The sequence below is a fragment of the Brachyistius frenatus genome, unplaced genomic scaffold (genome assembly GCF_029030835.1).
Source record: "Brachyistius frenatus isolate BFR_SWC_R1_liver_20210118 unplaced genomic scaffold, ASM2903083v1 Contig_79, whole genome shotgun sequence".
Classification (NCBI taxonomy): Eukaryota; Metazoa; Chordata; class Actinopteri; family Embiotocidae; genus Brachyistius; species Brachyistius frenatus.
In genome coordinates, this window is record NW_027210678.1 from 1,257,884 (window position 1) to 1,279,679 (window position 21,796).

At 42.5% G+C, this 21,796-nt stretch overlaps 2 protein-coding genes across 8 annotated transcripts in view; one reads left to right on the forward strand and one right to left on the reverse strand.

Moving 5' to 3' along the window:
- The window catches only part of pard3ab (par-3 family cell polarity regulator alpha, b), a 197,666-nt gene extending 192,852 nt beyond the window's left edge, over positions 1–4,814 (reverse strand). For all 6 annotated transcript variants that reach the window (XR_011311336.1, XM_069708916.1, XM_069708915.1 and 3 more), the window contains exon 1: positions 4,399–4,814. Coding sequence is in view for 5 of the 6 variants with exons in the window: in XM_069708916.1 (XP_069565017.1) it covers positions 4,399–4,518 (120 nt within the window). In the remaining variant the exon portion in view is untranslated. The remainder of the gene's footprint in view (positions 1–4,398) is intronic.
- A 3,803-nt stretch (positions 4,815–8,617) lies between these two features.
- On the forward strand, positions 8,618–17,462 carry crema (cAMP responsive element modulator a). Of its 2 annotated transcripts, XM_069708938.1 has the most exons (8): positions 8,618–8,711; positions 10,139–10,258; positions 10,342–10,458; positions 11,307–11,389; positions 11,500–11,642; positions 12,488–12,634; positions 15,864–16,023; positions 16,403–17,462. In XM_069708938.1, exons 2-8 carry the CDS (start codon positions 10,142–10,144, stop codon positions 16,545–16,547), a joined length of 912 nt encoding a protein of 303 aa, XP_069565039.1. In that variant the 5' UTR covers positions 8,618–8,711; positions 10,139–10,141; the 3' UTR covers positions 16,548–17,462. The 2 variants fall into 2 exon arrangements, with proteins under 2 accessions (XP_069565039.1, XP_069565040.1); XM_069708939.1 differs by lacking the exons at positions 8,618–8,711; positions 10,139–10,258; positions 10,342–10,458; ... (1 more) ...; positions 11,500–11,642; positions 12,488–12,634 and adding an exon at positions 13,786–14,137.
- The last annotated feature ends 4,334 nt before the right edge of the window (positions 17,463–21,796 follow it).

The window sequence follows — 21,796 nt, forward strand, 5'->3', positions numbered from 1 at the left end:
GGAGTCTATGGAGCCGGAGGCTTTTTGGAGCCGACCTCTAGTGGCACTCGCTGGTATTGCAGCTGAAGACACTTCTGGATCAGAACCATTTTACAGACCTGAAGCTACGAACTCTTTATATACAGTATACGGCTGTGTTCCGAAACTCCACCACGTCATCGACATTTAGCCACTCCCACTGGTTGCTGATTGGTCCGCCCTCGAACAGAGTTTCCAGACTGTAAACACAGTCTGGCGGAGTGAAGCGAGCGATGTTCCCGATTCCCAACAGATACGTGGAAGCGGGTGCCGGTTGTTTGGTGATTGTGGTGAACTCAACGGTGGAAACCACAACAGAACACAATCCAACAGGTGAGGTCTCAGACCAACAAACCCAGCGTGAACATGGTGTCCTCCCATGTGGGAACGCTCTCTGTGACACCATCCGTCACCCAAACCCCCGTCGGCTGCCTTTAATGTGCCGTTTCATGCGCTCTGTTTGAACTGAACCGGCTCTTCAATAGCTGCTGGAGCTTTTTTTTCCTTTGAAGACGTGGTGAACATTTGAAATGTGCTCGAGTACGACCAGAACGGCGTCAGTTAACTTTCACGCAGCATCTCCAGGCACCCGTCCGCCATCAAAGGCTGCTCCACTAATTAAAAACAGTCATTTGTGTAATGAATTGTGTAATATCTTGAGCTCAGAGAAATGACAATCGGGAAAAGATTAAAAACAGATTGACAGATTGGAGTCGGTCGACGGCGGCGCTGCTCAGATTTGATGATTTCCTGAGTTTTAATCCAGGTCGAGGCCGGTTATCTTCGGAGAGTAATCGGTCAACGCGTCGAGTTTGACACTTGGTCACAGACTGTTGGTAGAAATCTGCAGACTTGAGATTGGCATTTTTACCAATAACCTTTTTAACGGTATGTAGCAGCTGAAGGAAATGAAACCAACACAGCCCTCATTTTAAAACACGTATCCAACGCCGACTAAACGTCAGAAACCTGCTGCTGCTGTCTGTAACCGCTCACAGGCACGTTAAACGGTCAACGCTGCAACAACAGACTCCTCCGGAGGAAACGGTCCAAATAAAACTGTGCTGGTGTGGACGTGACGATCCGGACACCTGATCCTCCACAGGAGGCTTCTGCGAGTTAGGAAAAGTTCAAAAAAAGAGCCAAGCGCTCACGTCACTCGAGGGTTTGGAGCATTAAACCACCAGACAGTTTTCCAGTCCACGGCGTCATTTTAAGCTCTCGCAACACTCGCAGTTCAACGGAGGAACATCAGTGACAATCTGCCCCGAGATCTGTGGAGGGGAAAAGAGACGAGGACGATAATCTGACACCGTTTTACTGCACGAGAGCGGAAAGAAAGTCCGAACACTCATCCCGGTGTCCTCGTCTTTCTAATCCAACGGCCTCATGAAGTGGACCGTTTCTTCTTCTTCTGTGCCGGAAGCATTCCTCTCTAATGACAGGGGAAGTCAGAAGAAGAAGGTCCACACAAACACAGAAGCTGGAGAAAACACACAGATTAAATTTGGTTCTCTTATTAAGGCAGGCAGACCCAAAAAACAAAAAGCTGTGATCTTTATTACAACATCTGCACCCAAAAAAAGACTTCCTGGAACCGTGGGAGAGACGTGGAAATACTCCAAAGAGCTGGGTGTGACCGGAGCAATAAACGGAGATGTAAAGATAATGAAAAGACGAGGGCGCTGTATTTAGAGGACGCGTGTTTGGTTGTCGAGGACTTCATCATTCAGACCTCGTTCCTTCAGCAGCGACGTCGTAGACAACCGGCCGCTGCTTCAGAGAGACGAGAGCCTCCAACACACCGACGCTGCAGTCGTCACTGCTTCTAGTCCGATGCTAAAAACTAAGAAAGAAAGACTTCAACCACAAAGAGTTTACCTCCCACACCTTCGTGGAAATCTAACTCGAAGGATTTTCTTTTCCAGTTCTTTAAAATTGTGTTAGAAGTAAACGATGAAATTCTCTGAGCTCATTTGTCCATTTTTGATCATCAAACTATCTCAGTCTTAAAATTACATAATTACTGATCAAAGTATTTGTTTTAAAAGTGTCACAATATTTAACCAGTGCTACTCATATCTACCTGGATATCATTTCTATCAAGTTTCATAATTGAATTCTAAAGACATGAAATATGCCATCTATCTATCTATGGGACACATTTTCTGCACAAGTTAATGTCAATACATGATTTTCAATAAAAGCAGAGTGCTGTTATTTGTAATGATTTGAGTTAATTCGTCTGATCAGCATGTTTAAGCTGCTGCTTCAGATAACAACTGCTTCCAGTGTCCAACATGTTGTCGTCCCATCATAACAGAGGCGGCACCGAAGCCTTCGGAAGCTTTGTTTTGTTTGATAATTACTATTTCTATGTCAGAAAGAGTATTTTTTTTATGAAGTGTTGTCATAATAACAGTCCGAAAAGATGTGTAAATGCAGTTTTTTGTCAGCCCCCCCCCCCCCCGACCAATACCACCAGAAACCACAGAACCTCCCCAACAAACCCAAATACAAAAAAAGTATGACATCTTTTTTACAAAGCATCGAACGATCTATTTGAAAGTAAATCTATTGATTTACTGAACATTAACACGTGCTGTTATAAAAATGAATCACCGTCATTGCAAAACCAACAACAATAAAAACGTTGCATGTAATGAAACTATTTGAAAAGATGGACACGACTCGACTTTCCTCTCAAAGCTGCACAAGTCTTCTTTTTTTCTCCCTTTTTCAAGACCAGAATAATAAAAAGCCAAATTTTCACTTCATTTTGCACGAAGTGAAAGAAGAGTTGGTGTCTTTTCTACGAGCAACTCTTCAAACCCGCCTCTCGAGAACGACTCCTCTGTCTGCTCACACTGAATTATTCAACGCAGAGGACGATACTGTACGACTTTACAGCAGAAAGAGAGACCGGCCGGGAGGAAGCACATGGAAAGCAAAAGCATGAATAAGTCATGAAACCCGAGTCGCTGCTTAACGACTGCTGTACTTTCCAATGAAGACAAACCAAATCAATCCGAGTCCAAACCCTGATAATCGACCAGCAAACCAATTTAACTGCAATTTTACATTATTAAGTGCTGCACATGCCAAAAAAAATGGTTCGGTCCAAACCCTGAACTGGTTATAATAAATCCAGAAGTCATGTAATTATGGCCATAAATTGATGTAAAACTGTACCAGGAAGGATTTTCTCAAGGTCCAAGTACGGGAATTAGTCCAAGCCAAAGTTCAAATAAATCTCAATTTCTGAGGAAGTTTTGTGGGTCTTTGCGATATAAGTTCAGAGTAAATGAATCTCTGCAGCAGGAGACGATATTTCTGACCTCCAGTCTCACCTTTTCTGACCTGACCGGAGAAGTGAGCACACTGAGCAGGTCCAGAGGTTATCTGCAGCCGCCGCCATATCTCTGCTACAAGTTTTTCTTTCTGTCCACTTTCATCTCCCAGGATTTACGTGTCAGGTCCAATGCCTCCCCTCCACCAGTCAGCTGCAGCTCTGCCGTCTTCCCTCCCTGACCTCAACCCCCCCAGACAGCCATGCAAGCGGCTCCTTCTATTATTCTGCATGTAGTCTCACTTGAATGATGAAATAAAGCCTGTTCTGCCTCCTCCTGCATCTTTCACCCTGCTGATCAACCTGAACTCGTGTCCTTCACGTTCATATTCCAGCTGAACTTCCAGCCTCATTCAAAGTAAAAAATAAAAAACCCAACTAGAATGAGAGGATTTTGTGAAGTTTTTCTTCCAACAGAGTTCAGACTGAGCTGCTGCTGTGCTGCTGAGCTGCTCGGACGCCTCAGTCCTCCTGTGTGCAGCCTGCTGGCTAACTCTGCTAGTCGGCTAATCTCTGCTGGCAACTTCCAGAGTCATGAAGCGGACTTCCAACTGGGAGTCCTCATCAGCGCGCTGCTGCACAAACAGGCTTTCTGGAAACGCTTTCTTTTGTTTTTACGCTTCAGGGTTGCAGCAAAAAAAACAACAACAACAACAACAACCGCGGACTACTTTGTTGTGAACCGCAGTCCGAGTCCCTGAGGAAGTTTTGTGGGTCTTTGCAAACACAAGAGCCACAATGGCGCTGCGCCTTTCTTTGAAAGCAGCGACGCACGGTGAGTGCGTCTCACCGGAGGAGCCCGGACTGAGGAGCCCGGACTGAGGAACCCGGACTGGGGAACCAGCGTTAAAGAGCGCAGGAAAAGGAGCTCCCTCTTTCCCTCTTTTATTTCTGTGGGAAGTTTGCGCCATATTGAGTGCGCCTGCGCCCCCCCCCCCCCTCCTCCTCCTCCCCCCCAGCAGCAGCAGCACGGAGCAACATTGTTTCCAGGAAAACAAAAGCCGCAAGAAAACAAAGTAGCCGCCACTCACCTTCGCGATAGCCTTCTTGTACCTCATGACAGCCTGCTGGATGAGTGTGTGCACTTTAATATTCCCATCCCCGCACGGCACCACCACCCGGGTCCGTCCGAAACACACCGTCACTTTCATGGTCTAGTGTCCGTGGTCCTCCCCAGATTCGGAGCAGAACCGAGAAGAGGAGGAAGAGGAGGAGGAGGAGGAGGAATCCGAGTGAAAACAGAAGAAGAACATGGGTTTAGTTTGTTGGTTTGTCTCCGAGCTGGTCCCGGTGGTCCCGGTGGTCCCTCACAGACACGAGGACCGGAGGTCTTTCCGTGTCTCCCCGCCGGACGACATTGTTTCCTGCGTGTTTTCAGACCACCTGTTTAGCTTCTCTCTCTCCTTCCCTCCTTCCTTCCCTCCCTCTCTCTCTCTCTCTCTCTCTCGCTCTCTGCTGAGCTAATGCTCGGTCATGTGATGCGTTCACGTGCACCTGGAAGTCTCGGAATCACCATCCTCAAATAAAAAAACTGCTCCACTTTGAGACGTCAGTTTCTGCAGCATCAAATACTTTTTATTACTAAATCTAGCAGATAGCTTTAAAACAACTTCTGTTAGGCTCAATTATCTCCCTTATCTCGCTAGTAATGAAAGCATGTGGGAGTTCTGGAGTTTCTGAGCCGTACCTGAATGCATCTATGGAGCAGGGACACACGGTTTGCAGTCTGTCCCCGCGCTGTGGTCACTTTGAGGAATGTTTGGCGCGCAGAGGATGACGTCAAAATCTATAAATCAATACATTGATAGAAAATCAATCAGATGACAGAAACATAGTGAAGTTTATAATTCTGCTCGAACAAGAACAGAAAGTTGTGAAATATCCTCCAAAGACATGAGTTTGGTTTTAAAAGTAGAATTAGGATTAGACCGATTAGATTAGGTCTGTTTGTTTGAATCCAGTTAATGAGTAATTAAAACCTTCACAAGTGCAGTGATAGAAGTATTAACATGTGCTTCCTCCAGAAGTCTTTCTGCTGATCAATGACATATTTAGTCCGAGTTGTTTGAATCTTTATTTTAAGTGTGAATGCTGCATTGAAAACGATATTCTGCCTGTTTGAGTTTAAATGAGTTGAATCCTCGTGAGAACAAAACATCCGTTAAAACAAAATGTTCAATTAATCAAACACACCAACACACGCACAATTATCCCCCAAAACATCAACAAAAAAATGTATCAAAACAACTTCAAACAAAAGAAACAATTCAAACCTTAAACAAATAAAACAACATAAAAAAACAACCTTAAAAAATAATAATAATTATATTTAAAAAACTAAAAACGTTTCATGGTTCAAATTGAACAGGTAGCGACTTCAGCTGTTAATAAAGTTATAATAAATACAACATGAAAGTAAAACTGAAATGTTTAAATGAAAAATGGGAATAATGTTCAATGCAACAGTAAAAAATAAAAACCTCAGGACGAACCACGTACATCTTATTCTACATTATTAACATGCTCATGTAATCTATTTTTTGTGTTTCCAACAAACGACACAACTTTGTAAAATGTAAAGAAGCTGCATTATATTCACATAAACGCAAAAGATCTAAACGATAAAGAAGCTGAACGTCAGTGAAGGGAGTTCAGATGTTATATCAGGATACAGACTAAAAACACAGAGAGGAAAGTTGTCCTTAAACTCTGCAGCAGCGGTTTTATAGAAGAGGAAACTTGAAGCTCAGTTACTAACATGTAATATTTATAAATATACGTAAATATAAATATCCACCTGACAGCTGGGACGTCTGTGTTTGACAGAGCCTCATATTTGAATTAGTGGTGACCTCTTGTGGTGCAGTTATGATCAATTTCTCATAAAGTATTTTTAATATACATAAACAACACAATCATGGTGCGTACAGGTTCTAACATCTATTATGTGTTGTCTTTATTTATTTACTTTCCCTGAATATATCTTCTTTACTTTTTGAACACTGATACTGTAAATGAGGCAGAAAGCTTTTCCACAGTGCAGTGAAGCAAATTAAATAGAAATAAATCAGCAGCGACGTTTAAAACGTGCAGTTCGGATGTGTTTCGGGACGAAGACTTGAACAAACACTTCAGCTTTCTGAGACAGAAACTCTGGAAGACACCAGTTTACAGCCGCTCGTCATGTCCTCAGACGTTTTAATCTGCAGCCTCGTATATCTCCTGCTTTGTGCTTTTCTGTTGGCAAAAACAATAGAAAAAAAAAGGTGATATCAGCTGCAACCTGTGATCAATATTCTAACTTTGACTTTCCTCACAGGGCTGTGAAATTTCACAAATGATGTCAGTTAAGCTGCAAAAGGCCACAGCAGACGCCCAAATGGCTCTTTGATGGAATTACCAGCATGTAGCCGCGCTGACCGCTCATCTCGGGCTAATTTTGTGCTAAAGAGCCGTCTGGTCCCGGTCGTGTGCGGCCCCCTGCTGTCACCCGAGGGTCCCCCCCCCCCCCCCACACACACACACACACCTTCTGCTGCTGCTGGGACCCGGCCATCTGGAGGCACCGTCCTCCCACTGCAGGACAGGCTGAGGAAGAGGAGGAGGTAGGAGGAAGGAGCAAAGGGGACACAGGCCAGAAATATTGGAAGAAATATCTTTTACAAAACAATGGACAGCAAAGTTTCTCAATAAGGAAATTTAATCACTTCAGTTGTACAATAATAAAAAAATAGGAACTAGGAACAAAAAGGAATATAACACAGAATATTCAAAAAGGATGAAATAAATCCATAATTTCCATTTTTCAAAATAAAAGGAGAGAATGTTATTGGAAGAACATATTTGCCTTCGAAACAGATGTTGAATGTTATTATTTGCTTGTGGACACATCTAATTCAGTTCTTTTGTTTCTGTTTGTTTTTTCAATGAAGTGTTCCCCCCCCCCCCCCCCCGCTCTGTCAGAGATTAAGAGGAGCCCGGTGCTCTTTGATAACAGCGGGAGCAGTGTTTGAACAGTACGACCTCTCCCGGCACGCAGAGGGACAGATGGCGGCTCCGAGGTCAGACAGTCACATCTAAATGAAGGAATTCAGCGAGGAGCAGATTCTACAGTACACGCATGCACGGCACAATCAAATATTTAGATTTAAAATAGATTTGACCAGAAAAACTATTATAAAAGTATAAAAGTTTGAAATGCAGTCCCGTGAATTAAGGTTTCCTTTTTGTTCTATAATCCGAAATAGTCACCGTGGATCTGTTTTGTAAGTGTGTCATATCCTTTCATTTTTAATCCTTAAACTGTGAGGTCATTACTTATTCTTGGAAGTTTTATTTGTCATTTCCCGGTAAAAAGGATGAAACAAACTTATCAAGGCTTATTTTGGAACCTCTTTGAACACAGGAAACTTTCGCTTAAACATGTATTTTTTTCTTGTCATGGTGGAGGAAAAACTCAATTAAATTCCTTGACAGATTTTTCAAAGGGCCTAAAAATGACAGAGTTTATTGACAGATGTGTTTGTCACCAACAGAGACATTTAAAAGTCCTGCTGTGTTGTCTATCAAGCATCTTCCTGAACTAAAGTCCCAGAACGGTTTGATTGTTGTTCATATTAAACTGAAATTAAATGTAATAAATGCCTGAATTATGGGATAAATTCCTCCTGATACATTAAAGTGCCATAACCTCTTTCAGCCACTAGATGGAAACGTTACTCTGCTCTGGAAAGATACTGTACTCTGCTGGTAACACTGTAAAATGCTCGTTTAGTATCATTTATCATCATAATTACAAACTTTGAGTCTCATCGTTTAAATTTGAGTCAGGAATTAGTCTCGCAATAAAATACTTTTCATTTTTTTATGGCATAAAACATAATTTAAGGTTGCCTTATACTGAATATTAAGAGCTATCGTTTCTCCCATTACGGTACATTTGAAAATACGTTATATTTACATATTAATCGACTACATAGCTGTTGAATCTAACTTCATTTCGGGCAGCTGCGTGTAAACAACGAAGACAGAAGGACAGAAAGATCCTCAGAGCTTTAAATAATCACTAAAAGCCCACACGCTGCAGTGTTTGGTGGTATTTACCAGAACAACTCCGACTAACTCAAAATGCTCAGACGAGGATCGTTCGCCTTTTACGAACCCGGAAGTGGGCAGGGAGTGAGTCCTCTCGCTCCACCTTCACACTCTTCGACGCTAAACCGACTCGTCGGTCGACATTTTCGGCACAGCATCATCAGCGCTGACGTGGAAACTACGTGAGCGAAGGCGCAGGCCGTCCACCCACACTGTCACTAGTGACGAGTCAGACTACGTAAAAACTTCGGTAAGTCGCTGCAAAGCTCGACACATTTTAGGTTTTGCGCAAGTCGCGCAGAGTCGAAGGAAAACGTGCAAGTACATCTTCGGGGCGAAACTTTTCATGAACACTTTGCGACCCAACATGGAGTGAAACACGTCCTCAGCTCGTCAGCAGTTCCTCTCTTCTGTAAGTTTAAACAGCTGCGTCAAGTCAGACGCAATAACGGAAGTTGAGTGAAAATAAGCCTCTTCAAAATAAAATATTACAACTCTTTTCACGTGAAATAAAACATTAAAAAAAAATGCAATTGTTGTTCCAAATTCTCTATAGAAATACAATTTATTAATTTATAAATTGTGTTAATAAAATGGGACTGTACAAATTAAAAAAATATATTTGGGAAATGCAGCTTCATTTTCACCTTCTACTACTGAAACAGGAAGTCAGTAATGAGGTCATTCTTTGCGTCATTTGTTCAGCATGATTGACTTGTCAGTACATATAATAAAGAAGTAGTAATCTTTGAAGTATTGCAGTTAGAAGCAATTATGACAACCTTGCAGTATTTTCTAAAATATGTGTTCTGGGAATTTTAACTGCAAAAAGCTCTTGAATAATGATTTAATTGTTCTGTAATGTCATTTAAGTTGCTGTTTTTATATAATGAACTTGATATTGGAAACTACACGTTTACCAAACAGGGTCTGTGCAGAACCATGTTTGATCCCTGAAGTGAAAACTGTGTAAATATTTGAACTGAAACGTCCTTTCTGTCTGTTTACATCCAGGCAGATTTTTTTTTTTTGTTCTTCAGCCTTCAAACTTTGTTGTTCATCATGTCTAGTTTGAGCCAGCAGCTGACGCTGCAAGTTAAAAACAAATATATATGTTTTTTTACCACTCAGTCCACACACACACACACACACACACACACACACACACACACACACACACACACACACACACACACACACAAACCGGCAGGTAAATCAAAACGCTGCTTTCCACCCGACGAGGAAAAAGTGCAGCGAGTTTCGTGCAGCATCAACAGCGTTCCCCTGGAAACACAATTTACATGAACATTGTTTTAAATAAAGTTTTAGACCCACAGGTGGAAAAGTGACAGTTTGTTCAGCACGTCATTAGTCTGCGTTTTATTGCAGTAAAAAGTTAAACGTGAACCGAATCAAAGTAATCTACTGCTAAAGGAAGATATTTTCAAATTAAAGTGTTAAAAAAACAACTGTTTAAAAATATATATATGTATTTGTTTGCAGGTATTAAATATGTACCTATGAACAGGAAAGGTTTTGTTAATCCAGAACTGAATATCCTGATTTATACATTTCTAACGAACTCTGGGGAAAAAAACATGTCACATGAAAACAGAATCATTTGTTTTTGAGATCTCTAATAATAATAAAACTTAATTCTGCCCGTCTGCCTGCAAGTGGATGATCATGGACTCCTCCGTGTCGTCTCAGCCGGACAGCAGTTTAAACGACTCGGCAGAAGACGGTGAGGAGAACCGGAGCGAAGCCAGCTCGTCTCCTGCGGGAGACACGACTCAGGTGAACTCTCAGGTGTTCAGGCGGTGATGTCATTTCCTCTCTACGTCTGCTGATTTCTAGATTATTTTTTTTGTTCCCCGCAGGAGTCGTCCGGCGTGACGGTCGTCCGGCTGTCGGACGGTCAGACGTTGCAGGTCCAAGGGGTCATCCATGCCCCGCAGACCTCCGTCATACAGGCACCTCAGGTCCAGACCGTCCAGGTGAGAGTGGGGGGGGGGGGGGCAGAGGAGGTGTGTTAGTGAGCCAAACGTTTAGCTGCCGTGTTAATAGGATTGATGAGAGCCGCAGGGGGCCGGCGTGAAGCTCATCAGTCTGGCCTCCACGGTCAGGAGGCGTTGTTGTGTCTGAGCGGGACGACGGGCTCCAACAAAGACCATTCATCATTTATTAATTACTACGTGTTGTTTTTCTGGTAAAACTTTACGTTTTCAGTATTTTTTTCAGCACGTGAGAAAAACGGCGTTGCGGGATGGAGAGTGTAACCATGGTTACCAGGTAGCAGCAGAGTGTCATCTCGTTTAAAGTTTTGTTTTTTTTTTTTTTTTTTTTTTTACGAGGAAAGCCGATCTTCTTATCAGCCACAAGTTTGACTGATTGGCTGAAGTTTTTCATTAATATAAATCATTTTTTTATTTATTGAAATAAGTATTCTGCATTCTCATAGTACGTCTCTGTTTGACCTTCAGCTGCACACGTTGTCCTCTAACCGTACAACTATTACACACCGGTGAGAGTCATCCGACTGATGACACACTACCGGGGGCCGACTCTTATTAGTTCTGATAATTCCAACTGTACGATTTATTCAAGCTGCCGTGAAATTATTCTCAGAGGACGGACGGTGTCACATTCAGGAATAATTATCCGGTCCGTAGAAGTGTGTGAAGACTCAGCAAGGAGATGTTAAAGGGTTGAAATGAAATATAAAATCAGATTCCTCGTCTTTCCTCCTCAGTAACGACATTTAACACGAAGAAACGTTGGGAAAATGTAAAAATAAATAAAAAAGTGGATGACTCGGCATTAAATTCCGCCCGTTGTCCTCCAGATCGCCGCTGAAGCCGAGCCGGAGGGCGACGGGTCGGACGCCCAGAAGAGACGAGAGGTTCTGTCCAGGCGTCCGTCGTATCGGTGAGTAGGACGTCAGTGGTGGTGGTGGGTGTGTGTGTGTGTGTGTGTGTGTGTGGGGGGGGGGGGGGGTCAAACGGTCTGATCATCAACGGAGGTCCGTTTTCCGGCAGGAAAATTCTGAATGAGCTCTCGTCGGATCAGTCGGCAGTTCCTCAGATCGACGAGGAGAAGACGGAGGATGAGGTGGCGGACGCCGGCAGCCCCCCGGTACCGGTACCGACCTCCATCTACCAGACCAGCTCGGGACAATACAGTCAGTACACATGAAGACAAATACAGTCAGTACACATGAGGACAAATACAGTCAGTACACGTGAAGGCAAATACAGTCAGTACACATGAGGACAAATACAGTCAGTACACATGAGGACAAATACAGTCAGTACACATGAAGACAAATACAGTCAGTACACATGAGGACAAATACAGTCAGTACACATGAAGACAAATACAGTCAGTACACATGAGGACAAATACAGTCAGTACACATGAGGACAAATACAGTCAGTACACATGAAGGCAAATACAGTCAGTACACATGAAGACAAATACAGTCAGTACACATGATGAGGTTGCAGTTTGTAGTTCAGCCATTTCTAAAGTTTCTGTTCTGAAACAAAGATTTATGAAGTACTTCCACTTCCAGTAAATATTTCATTGCTTGAGCTTCCAGTGTTCAATAAAACAACACAGGGATGTTTGAGAAGATGCTCAAATCAAAACTGCAGCAAAATGAGAGAGTTCAGTGACCTGATTGCACCACAGGCCTGTCAATCAAACTAACTCTAATGAATGAGGGATTATTTTCAGATGGACCTCCAGAAAACTAAGAAGAAGGAGTGACTTTAGCTAACAACACCGAGATAACTGATGGACACATTTTATTCACTTTGGATTTGATGAGAGAAGTTGAATGGGAGTCTATGGAGCCGGAGGCTTTTTGGAGCCGACCTCTAGTGGCACTCGCTGGTATTGCAGCTGAAGACACTTCTGGATCAGAACCATTTAAAAAACAAATGTTTTATTTAGTCTGCTGCCGAGTTGTAACTGAACTTTGACCCCGTCCAACCCCTCCACCCCTCCATCGCCCCTACCCAGTTGCGTTCACCCAGGGGAGGGCGGTCCAGCTGACCAACCCGGGTGTCGACGCCCCGCAGCCCGGCGCCGCCGTCCTGCAGAGTGCAGCGCAGCCGGGAGACTCGTCACAGCACCTCTACATCCAGGGAGGACAGGTGCTCATCCAAGGTGGGTAAAACTTCATCTTTTCAAATCAAATTAAATAAATAATATAAAACAGCAGTGCTGAAATACAAACGTCCAGCATTGAGGAATGAAACTGTGACAGCGGTGAGCTGGACTGTAAAATTACAGCTGAGATGAGCAAATCTGTGAGAAACATATTTATCATAAATAATCCTCAATTGAAAACGAGGGATTAAGGCCGCAATGAATTATGGGGATTTTGTAAAAATGAAAATGTACAAGCTGCACCCGTGACCCCGCAGGGTGAGAGCCGCCGTCCACGGTTAGTCCCGGGAGCCGGTGTTTTATCAGCAAGCCGTCTGAGGTTTTGGATCATTTCCTGACCGTGAAATCTGAACAATTAAAGATTTTAACGTGAGAAAGACGCTCGGGACGTTTCCACCTCCGTAGAAATCAACCTCTCGGCTGCGAAGGAAGTCCTCCTCAGATCTGTTGTCTGCTCGTCCAGCTTCTCCTGAAAACCTCGGTGTGATCTGATCTTCAGTTTCACATCACACGCTGCATTATGTGTTTCCTCTCATGAAGCGAACACTCAGCAGATCTCAGTCACAGCTGGAAACAGGAAAACAGCAAAACCTCAACTTGAACTTACACACACACACACACACACACACACACACACACACACACACACACACACACACACACACACACACACACACACACACACACACACACACACACACACACACACACACAACCCCTCTGCGTTGGGGCTGTTTGTCTGCAGAGCTTCGTAGGAACGACGTCTTTGGTGTTAACCAGAGTGTGAAGTTTAAAACAAACTTTTCATGATAGTTTTTCTTCAAGAAGAAAAAAAAAAAAAAAAGGATCAATCTTGTGATTCATATTTTTTCTAGGAAATTTGAAACACATTATGTCCTTTTTGAAAATGGGGATTTTCCCATCAGACAACTAAATAATGCAAAATAAAGTGAAACACACACACACACACACACACACACACACACACACACACACACACACACACACACACACACACACACAGTTCAACAGGGTACAATATCCTCTTGTTGGTTGAGCACCTCTGTAGTTGCGTCACTGGTGCTATAAATACAACCCCTCCACTACCACCTCCCTCCCTCCCTCCCTCTCTCCCTGCTCAGCTCACATTGTGTTTCTGTACTTCAGAGTAAGAGCCTCCGGTGGGGAGGAGGGAGGAGGTGGGAGGAGGAGGAGGAGGAGGAACTGTAATCCAGGGTGTTCTACTGACTTCAGCGGGGCAGGAGTGATGTCATTGTGATGTCAATGGCTGTAATTGTAATCGGGCTGCGAAGTTGACAGTGACCACTCTGACACGGGGGAGAGCCGAGAGGGAGAAACCCAGAGAGAAGGAGCGAAGCAGGAGGCAGCGACTGAGCAGTTGTAGAGGAGCGTTTCAGTTTCAGTGAGGTGTTTTAACCAACGAGGTGCTGGATTATTGGAGACAGGAGATGGCTGTAACCGGGGATGAGACCGAGTCAGGTAACACTTCATTAGTTCAGACAGTCCCGAGTCCTTCCTGCTTGAAGGAAGATTTGTTGCATGTTTTCAGGAGTTTGATTTCCAGAAAGGATTTGAAGTATAACTGCAAAGAAACAATGTTGAGAATGTTATTTTTTTTTTCAATCTGAATGACTTTGACAGGACTTTTTTTTTTTTTTTTTACTTCATGCACGGTGAAACTGAAGCTGAACCGGGGAAAGAAATCATAAAAAGAAGAAGCTCTGCGACAGCTCGGGGTTGAAAACAGATGTAACAAGTCGGACAAGCGTTTAGTTGTTGTTGCTCCGTGCTGTTCCTGTCAGTCTGTGTCCCGCTGCTACACACACACACACACACACACACACACACACACACACACACACACACACACACACACACACACACACACACACACACACACACACACACACACACACACACACACACACACAAATTGGCACACTCGGTTTGCTCTCTGAACCGCTGCTGTGGTTGTCAGGCAGACGGAGGTGGGAGGTGTGTGTGTGTGTGTGTGTGTGTGTGTGTGTGTGTGTGTGTGTGTGTGTGTGTGAGGGGGGGGGTAGTTGTCGGTTTGACGTCACTCCAGTTTCCTGGAACACGAGCCGGGCCGGGAAGAGAGAATGCAAAAAGGGGCGAGTGAGACGCACACACTGACGTCAGCACAGCCGGCGTTATCACAATGAGAGAGACACTGTGTGTGTGTGTGTGTGTGTGTGTGTGTGTGTGTGTGTGTGTGTGTGTGTGTGTGTGTGTGTGTGTGTGTGTGTGTGTGCAGCAGGCAGAGCGGTGAACAGTTGACTCATCAGTTTGATGACTCAACTCCAGCAGCTCATGAATCTCTCTTCATTTACGGCTCCTTTCAGGATCAGTATCAAGTTTTGTTGTTGTTGTTGTTGTTGTCGTTTTTAAATGCAACAGTTATGAGCACAAACGTCACCACACAAACTAATTTATGTATTTATCCTGAATGTATTCTCCTGAATTTAACACACACGTGCATGAAGTGACAGAACATAATGTTGTAAAGATTTTATAATAATAAGTTGAGGCTCATTCAGACCGTTTGATAAATACTTTATTTTTCTACGACGCTACAAACGTTTTGGCCAGAAGCCGAGTTGTATAAAATGTGACATCACAACAATATCTGAATACAACTGAATGATCTCAGCGATTTGGAGACTCCGGTTGCCGCGGTTACAGCCACCTGACACGACTCCCCGGGGACATAAATAAATGACTTATTCACGGTTATGAATGAAGTCGTTCCAGAGCAGAGATTACTCATGCGTGAATACTAGTTTGTGACGGAGTCAGCATCTCTTCGGTCGCGCTTTCGACGTAGAAGGATTGAAATTAAAACTCCTTCTGCAACTCTGCATTGGGGAATACTACGATTTTAAAGGGTTATGACTGGATTTAAAGTTAAAAATACATTTTCAAATCTCGTTTCTTCCATCAAGTCTGGTCCTAATAACTGAAAAGCTGTTCTTCAGAGCAGTAACGGTTCAGAGGAAATCCATGCTGTAATGTTCGGAGGGACGTTGCTGTCGAACTTCCTCTGGTGTAACAGATGATTAGAAAGTCCAATAATAGAAATTGGAAAAAAAAAAAAGAAGTTTCCCTGTAGATACAATTTTTTTTATTATAAAAGCAGAAATAAGCGCAACAAAAAGTGACGCCGGTGTCCATCTTTGTCCCTCAGCTGCCACCGGAGACATCCCCGCCTACCAGCTGAGGTCGCCCAACTCGGGCCTCGCTCAGAGCATCGTGATGGCCGCGTCGCCGGGCAGCATGGAGAGCCCGTTGTCGCAGCACACCGAGGAGGTGACCCGCAAGAGGGAGGTCCGGCTGATGAAGAACAGGTAGGAGCCCGAAACAAAGATGGAAGTTCCTTCCAGAGGATCAGAAGGAAAGTGATTATTTCTGGAGCGGAAGTGTCCCGAAATATTGAAATCTTATCGTCTGTCCTGCTGAACGTGAGTCTGTAAAGAAAAAACGACTCTAAAAACTAAAGCCTGGATTGATGCAGTGAAGTGAGCCTGCAGGCAGAAGGTCAGAGTTGCTGCTCTTATTGCGCAACATATTCCTGCGTTTCTTGTTTGTCTGGTTGAGAAACAGCGAAGCCGGTAAATGAGTGTTAGTGTGGAGGAATACGGACGTAAAACAAATAAAAACACGTGGACGCGGTGCACAGCTCGGGAATTAAACCGCATGTTTTCCCTCCTTCTCTTCCTCCTCCAGGGAAGCGGCTCGCGAGTGCCGCAGGAAAAAGAAAGAGTACGTGAAGTGTTTGGAAAACCGCGTGGCCGTGCTGGAAAACCAAAACAAGACGCTGATCGAAGAGCTGAAAGCGCTGAAGGACATTTACTGCCACAAAGCCGAGTAGCGGCGGCCGCTCGTGGTCACGGAGGGCTGAAGACACTTTACACACACACACACACACACACACACACACACACACACACACACACACACACACACACACACACACACACACACAACAGAAAAAGACACTCTGGAACAAAAACTGCTCGGGCCGTCTCGGTTCCTCGGCTCTCTCAGGGCGGATTCACGCCCGTCGTGCGGATTTCGGATCGCTCGCCACGTTTCGCTCTCGTTCTTTTCTTGTGCTGTTTTGCATGCGAAGACTCGGCGTGTTGTCGTCGCTGCGCTCGCTGCTGCTGTTAACGCGCACCGGGGCCGACGCCGGCCAATCGGAGCCGGGCCTGAACGAAGAGGAACAGGAAGGGGAAGCGCAGGTGCTTCCTGAAAATGTGTCGCTCATTCGGCGGCCCGGTCCGGTACCAGCGGGTTCGTCTGAGGTCAGCAGATCCACCGGCAGCTGCGACGACGCAACTCAAACCGTGTTCACCGGATCGTCTCGATTTTACGCTTCTGTTTTTCCCTCACGTGAAAATTAAGGAGAAGAAATGTTTTGTCGGTAAAGTGTTGTTTTTTTCTGGGTTTTCATCTTTTTTTTTTTTTTTTTTGGATCAAAACAAAGATGTGAACTCTAAGAACTGAAGATGAAAGTGTTCTTTATGTTTGGTGGTTTGTGCAAAGAATGTCAACAGATATTTCAACTTTAACTTAAAGGGAAGTTTATTTTCATTTTTGAAGTGAATTCATCGTAACGTCTGAAATGGAAAAAGCACAGCTCCTCTTTTGTGAAAGCACAGAAAGTACCAAAGTGTCAGCGTGGATATTATTACAATTGATATTCTTAAAAAAACATAATAAAAATCTAACGACACGAATGCTAGCTGTTAGCTCGCGGCTAAGTGCGATAAAAAAAAAGAAATTCTTAAATGTTGAAAACCTCCGATTTTGTAGAGATATTTTACAAAGTGTTTTTTTTGTTTTGTTTTGCTTCACTGCTGAGCGAACATCACTTTTGTTTTTAAAAATGATGGATATCCACTTTGGAATAAAACTGTATTTGATTACGGCTTCGTATTTAAAAATGCTCTGTTTAAAGGGTGACGCCAATTTCTTTTACTCTTTTTTTTTTGTAAAGATGTTTTATTTTAGATATAAGTATAGTATATATCATGTGTTCATGTTTCTGGTGATGTTGGAAACTGCTTTGCTTTCTCCGTTTCTGTTTCTGTAGTCGTAGAGTTTTGTTCCGCTGGTTATATATTTGGTTTCCATGTTGACGCTCCTCTGATGTTTGTGACACTTTGGCTGACGAAGCTCTTTAAGTAACGAAGGATTTATCAGCTGTTGGACGACGGTTGTCTGAATGTTTACCAGCCAAACAGCCAGTCAGGGTTCGAATCCTCAGACGAGTGTCAATTCTCTTCAATTCTATTAAAAAAATTAAATAAATAAAAACAAAAGAAGGAAAGTGATGATAAATTTGAGTTTCCTCTGATGAGTTGAATTTTTCTGCACTTCGTTCCATCTTCCACCAGATGTTCTCTTCTCAGTGTACTTCTTTGTTTGAAACGTTTTTTTGTTTATCTAATAAAAAAAAGTACAATTTGATTACATTTATTGCTCATAAATTCCTCCTCTTCAACACTGAAAGCAGCTTTTTTCATGTTTGTGCAGTTTAAAACTTAAATGTGCTCAGTGCTGCCACCGTTTGGTAGAAAAGTGGTACTTCAGTAATGTCACAAATAAAAAATAAAAAACAGAAAAATTAAACAGCATATTGTATTATTATAATTGGTGCATTAATGTACTGTCTAAGCAGCATTTAACTGTTACAGCTGGTCAGGTTTATAGAGATTCTCATGATTGTATAAGCTGCTGGGTAGTTTAATCAGTAATAATGCATCATAAATCAAGCTTATCATATGGTTTACATTTTAATGTATATTGCAAAAATATCAGCTATTTATGAGCTAAGAAAAACCGCAGTGTTATCAGTTTTGTGATAATGAATTTTCAGATATTCAGATGAATTTTAAATGGTTGTTTGGCTGCTTCAAGTCGAGAAATGTTCTCAATAATCCTTCAGTTTGGGTTATAAAGAAGTTTGGAGCTGCTGCACATACAAATATCAGAAGGAGTATAAATAATTTAAAGACTGCAGAGAATCTTCTTCGATGCTGAGATCCGACTGCAAAAAAAAAGAAAGATAGCATCTTTAAAAGTCATCTGTCGTCGACTATCATCGAACATGCGGTGAAGACGCTGCTGCAGCACGACCTTCCATTTCTTTCTACATTCATTCTTTCACTTTCCTGAATGTGAAAATATAGTGAATGCACTCACAGAACTGAGGCCACACACACACACACACACACACACACACACACACACACACACACACACACACACACACACACACACACACACAAAACCAAAACATCTCCGACTCTGTCCATGCAGCACTCTTCCCTTTTCTGCAGCTCAGTTAAACAGGACGCTGCTGTGACCCAGAAATCGCTCGTGATTTATCCTGCGTAAAAGTGTTTTTTTGAAGTTTTCTTGACTCGGAGATAATCTGAATTGGAAATGCACAACAGAAAGATGCTTGAGAGAAGGTTGAAGAGGTTGAAGTGGAAAAAAATGAAAAGGTTAAAAGAACAATGGGACAGATTAAATGGGTCCAAGTCCAGAGAGGACATCCGGAGCTTCACAGGAAGTCGAACTGACACCTCATATTTCTAACTGCTGCAACAATGCAACAACATATTACTGCAAATACTAACTTTCTTATCTCAAACTCTGTTGACACACCTGACATTTGTTTTTATTCTCTTTTATATAGTTTAAATAATAATAATACTACAAAAAAAGTTTCTGTCACAGGTTGTGTCACGTCCAGGTAGAAGAGTCTCAAAGACTCTTGGTTCCCATCTATTAAGTAATAAATCTCAGTTTGATTCATATGTTTTTAGATTAAATAAAATATAATACTAACAATGCAGACTGAATTGTTTATGAGCAACATGTGTTTAAAATCGTGCCAGTTTTCTTGATTTAGAAACATAAAGTGTATTTTTTTGCTGAAACAAAGATAAATCGGACTGAAAAAAAAAAGCTGCTTTTGATCAAACTAAAAACGTTCAAGAGGCACTAACATGAAATTACGTCTTTAAAACAAATGCAAATTAAAAAACCAGCGGTTTCCATGGCAACCCCTTTGGAAAAAAAAAAATACAACACAACACAACACAACACAACACAACACAACACAACACAACACAACACTGACCTTGAAGATGGTTGATGGCGATAAAAAGGATCTTTTTTTGTGTGCGTGTTTCAATCACACACGTGGACGTAAACACACACACACACACACACACACACACACACACACACACACACACACACACACACACACACACACACACACACACACACACACACACACACACACACATACAGGTGAACAGGTTTGAAAAGGACAAAACTGAGGAAACCTTGAAACTGCGGTTCTTTTCTCCTCGTCTCTGAACCAGAGTTTTATCTTTCAAACTTTCTGGCTCAACTTGAAATGAATTCCTTCATTCAGCCGGCAAGTGAAATCAAATATTTAGTCAAACATCTGTCAACTTGGAATCATTTCGCTTTAGATTTATTCTATGAAAAGGAAATATGAATCATTTTTGGATTGAAGTGAACTGTGGTTTAAAAGTGCCTCTGCTTCATTCATCCCCTAAATGTTAAAGAAACGAGCCGGCGGGGGGGAGCGGGGGGGAGCGTTGGAGAGCGTGGGAGTCGATTGAACGTTTCATTTGGAGCATCTCTGTGGCCTTTCGGTCCAGTTTGACTGGAGTGGAAATTTCCACCAGGAGAGTGAAAAAAAACAAAAAAAGAGCCGCCTGCAGCTGAGCTGAATCCCGTCGTTACCGTGACAACGGCATAAACAGCTGCAGCTGAGGGCGGGTCAGTGACGACCTCTACTGGTCAGCACGCGCTACTGCAACCACTAAACATGGTCACGTGTTTTGTGCATCTGTGTCACTGCAGTTTTCAGCTGTTGGATGGAGGATGGATGCTGAAGTTCACCAGGAACAGTGTGACCACCGGGAGAATCATGCAGTTCCTTTTGTTCGGGCCAGATGTGCAACAGATGTAAAAGTAAGACAGGAGTGATTCTCAGCTTGTCCCTTAAAAAAAAATAATGTTTTTTTTACAACTATTTCACTTTTTACATGTAACTGAGTGAATCACAACGACCACAGAGCGGAGGAGGTTTAACTGTGTGGTGCCTCGATCCCCGTCCTCTCATTTCTATTATATTTATGGATGATTCGGCTCTGTGGAGTAAATAGTTTATAATCCTGCAGGTGCACAATATTCATCTTGTATGTGTGTGTGTGTGTATGTACAAAAAAACTGGTTTATTATGAGACTTACACGTATTGGGAACATTTTAGATTTAGAATCTGAGAATCTAAAAGATGAGTCATAAAATCCATTTTAAAGTGTTCTGTTTTTGTAATAAAACCTTTACAAAACAAAAAAAACCCAAGAATTGCATTAGTATATTCACACAGTATGCCAACACGTGCATTAGCGTGAGTTGGCCAGCAGGTGGCTCTGTTGTAACTATCAAAACTCAGCTCAGTGCTTCAGGAATATAAACAAGATTTGGAAGTAATTAAAGTACATTATATAAAAGCAGTTGTATCAATAAACCTGTCTGAATAAAAACAAAACCCACTTCCTCTGAATAGTTTTAACCCCAGAATAAAACAACATGTGACTCCTGAGGTTTGACCTCTTACCGGTTGGTGTCCAAAACCTTTCAAGCTGTTTTATGGCCAATATGGCAAGTAATTTATTGTATGAACCATTTGCTAACTTTGTCACCGTGAAATCCATTGTGCAGCTTCTATAGACTCGATTTAAGAAACAACAAATAAACATAAACACATGAAATGAATAAACTGGTAAATTAATTTGGCTTCATTTAACCTGACCCAAACCTAATCCTGAATGAATAAAAGAAGAGGGATGAACATCCACTGTCATATGTAGAGATGTGTTTCTGTTTCTGTTCCATCTGGTTATTAAATTTAAAATGCACACATCATCATTATCAGTCTGTTTACACAGTTCTCTGTAAATCTGCACATTATTAATAAATACTCTTTAGTTGTATTTGCTCATCTATTGACTACTATATTAATGTTCCCTTATCTATGTTGAAAATAAACATCATAAACA

Excerpts from the sequence above, each read along its gene's own strand:
- crema (XM_069708938.1), top strand. The coding sequence starts at position 10,142 with ATGATCATGGACTCCTCCGTGTCGTCTCAGCCGGACAGCAGTTTAAAC. Across the intron at positions 10,459-11,306 it reads CTCAGGTCCAGACCGTCCAG|ATCGCCGCTGAAGCCGAGCC; the intron begins GTGAGAGTGGGG and ends GTTGTCCTCCAG. Across the intron at positions 16,024-16,402 it reads GTCCGGCTGATGAAGAACAG|GGAAGCGGCTCGCGAGTGCC; the intron begins GTAGGAGCCCGA and ends TTCCTCCTCCAG.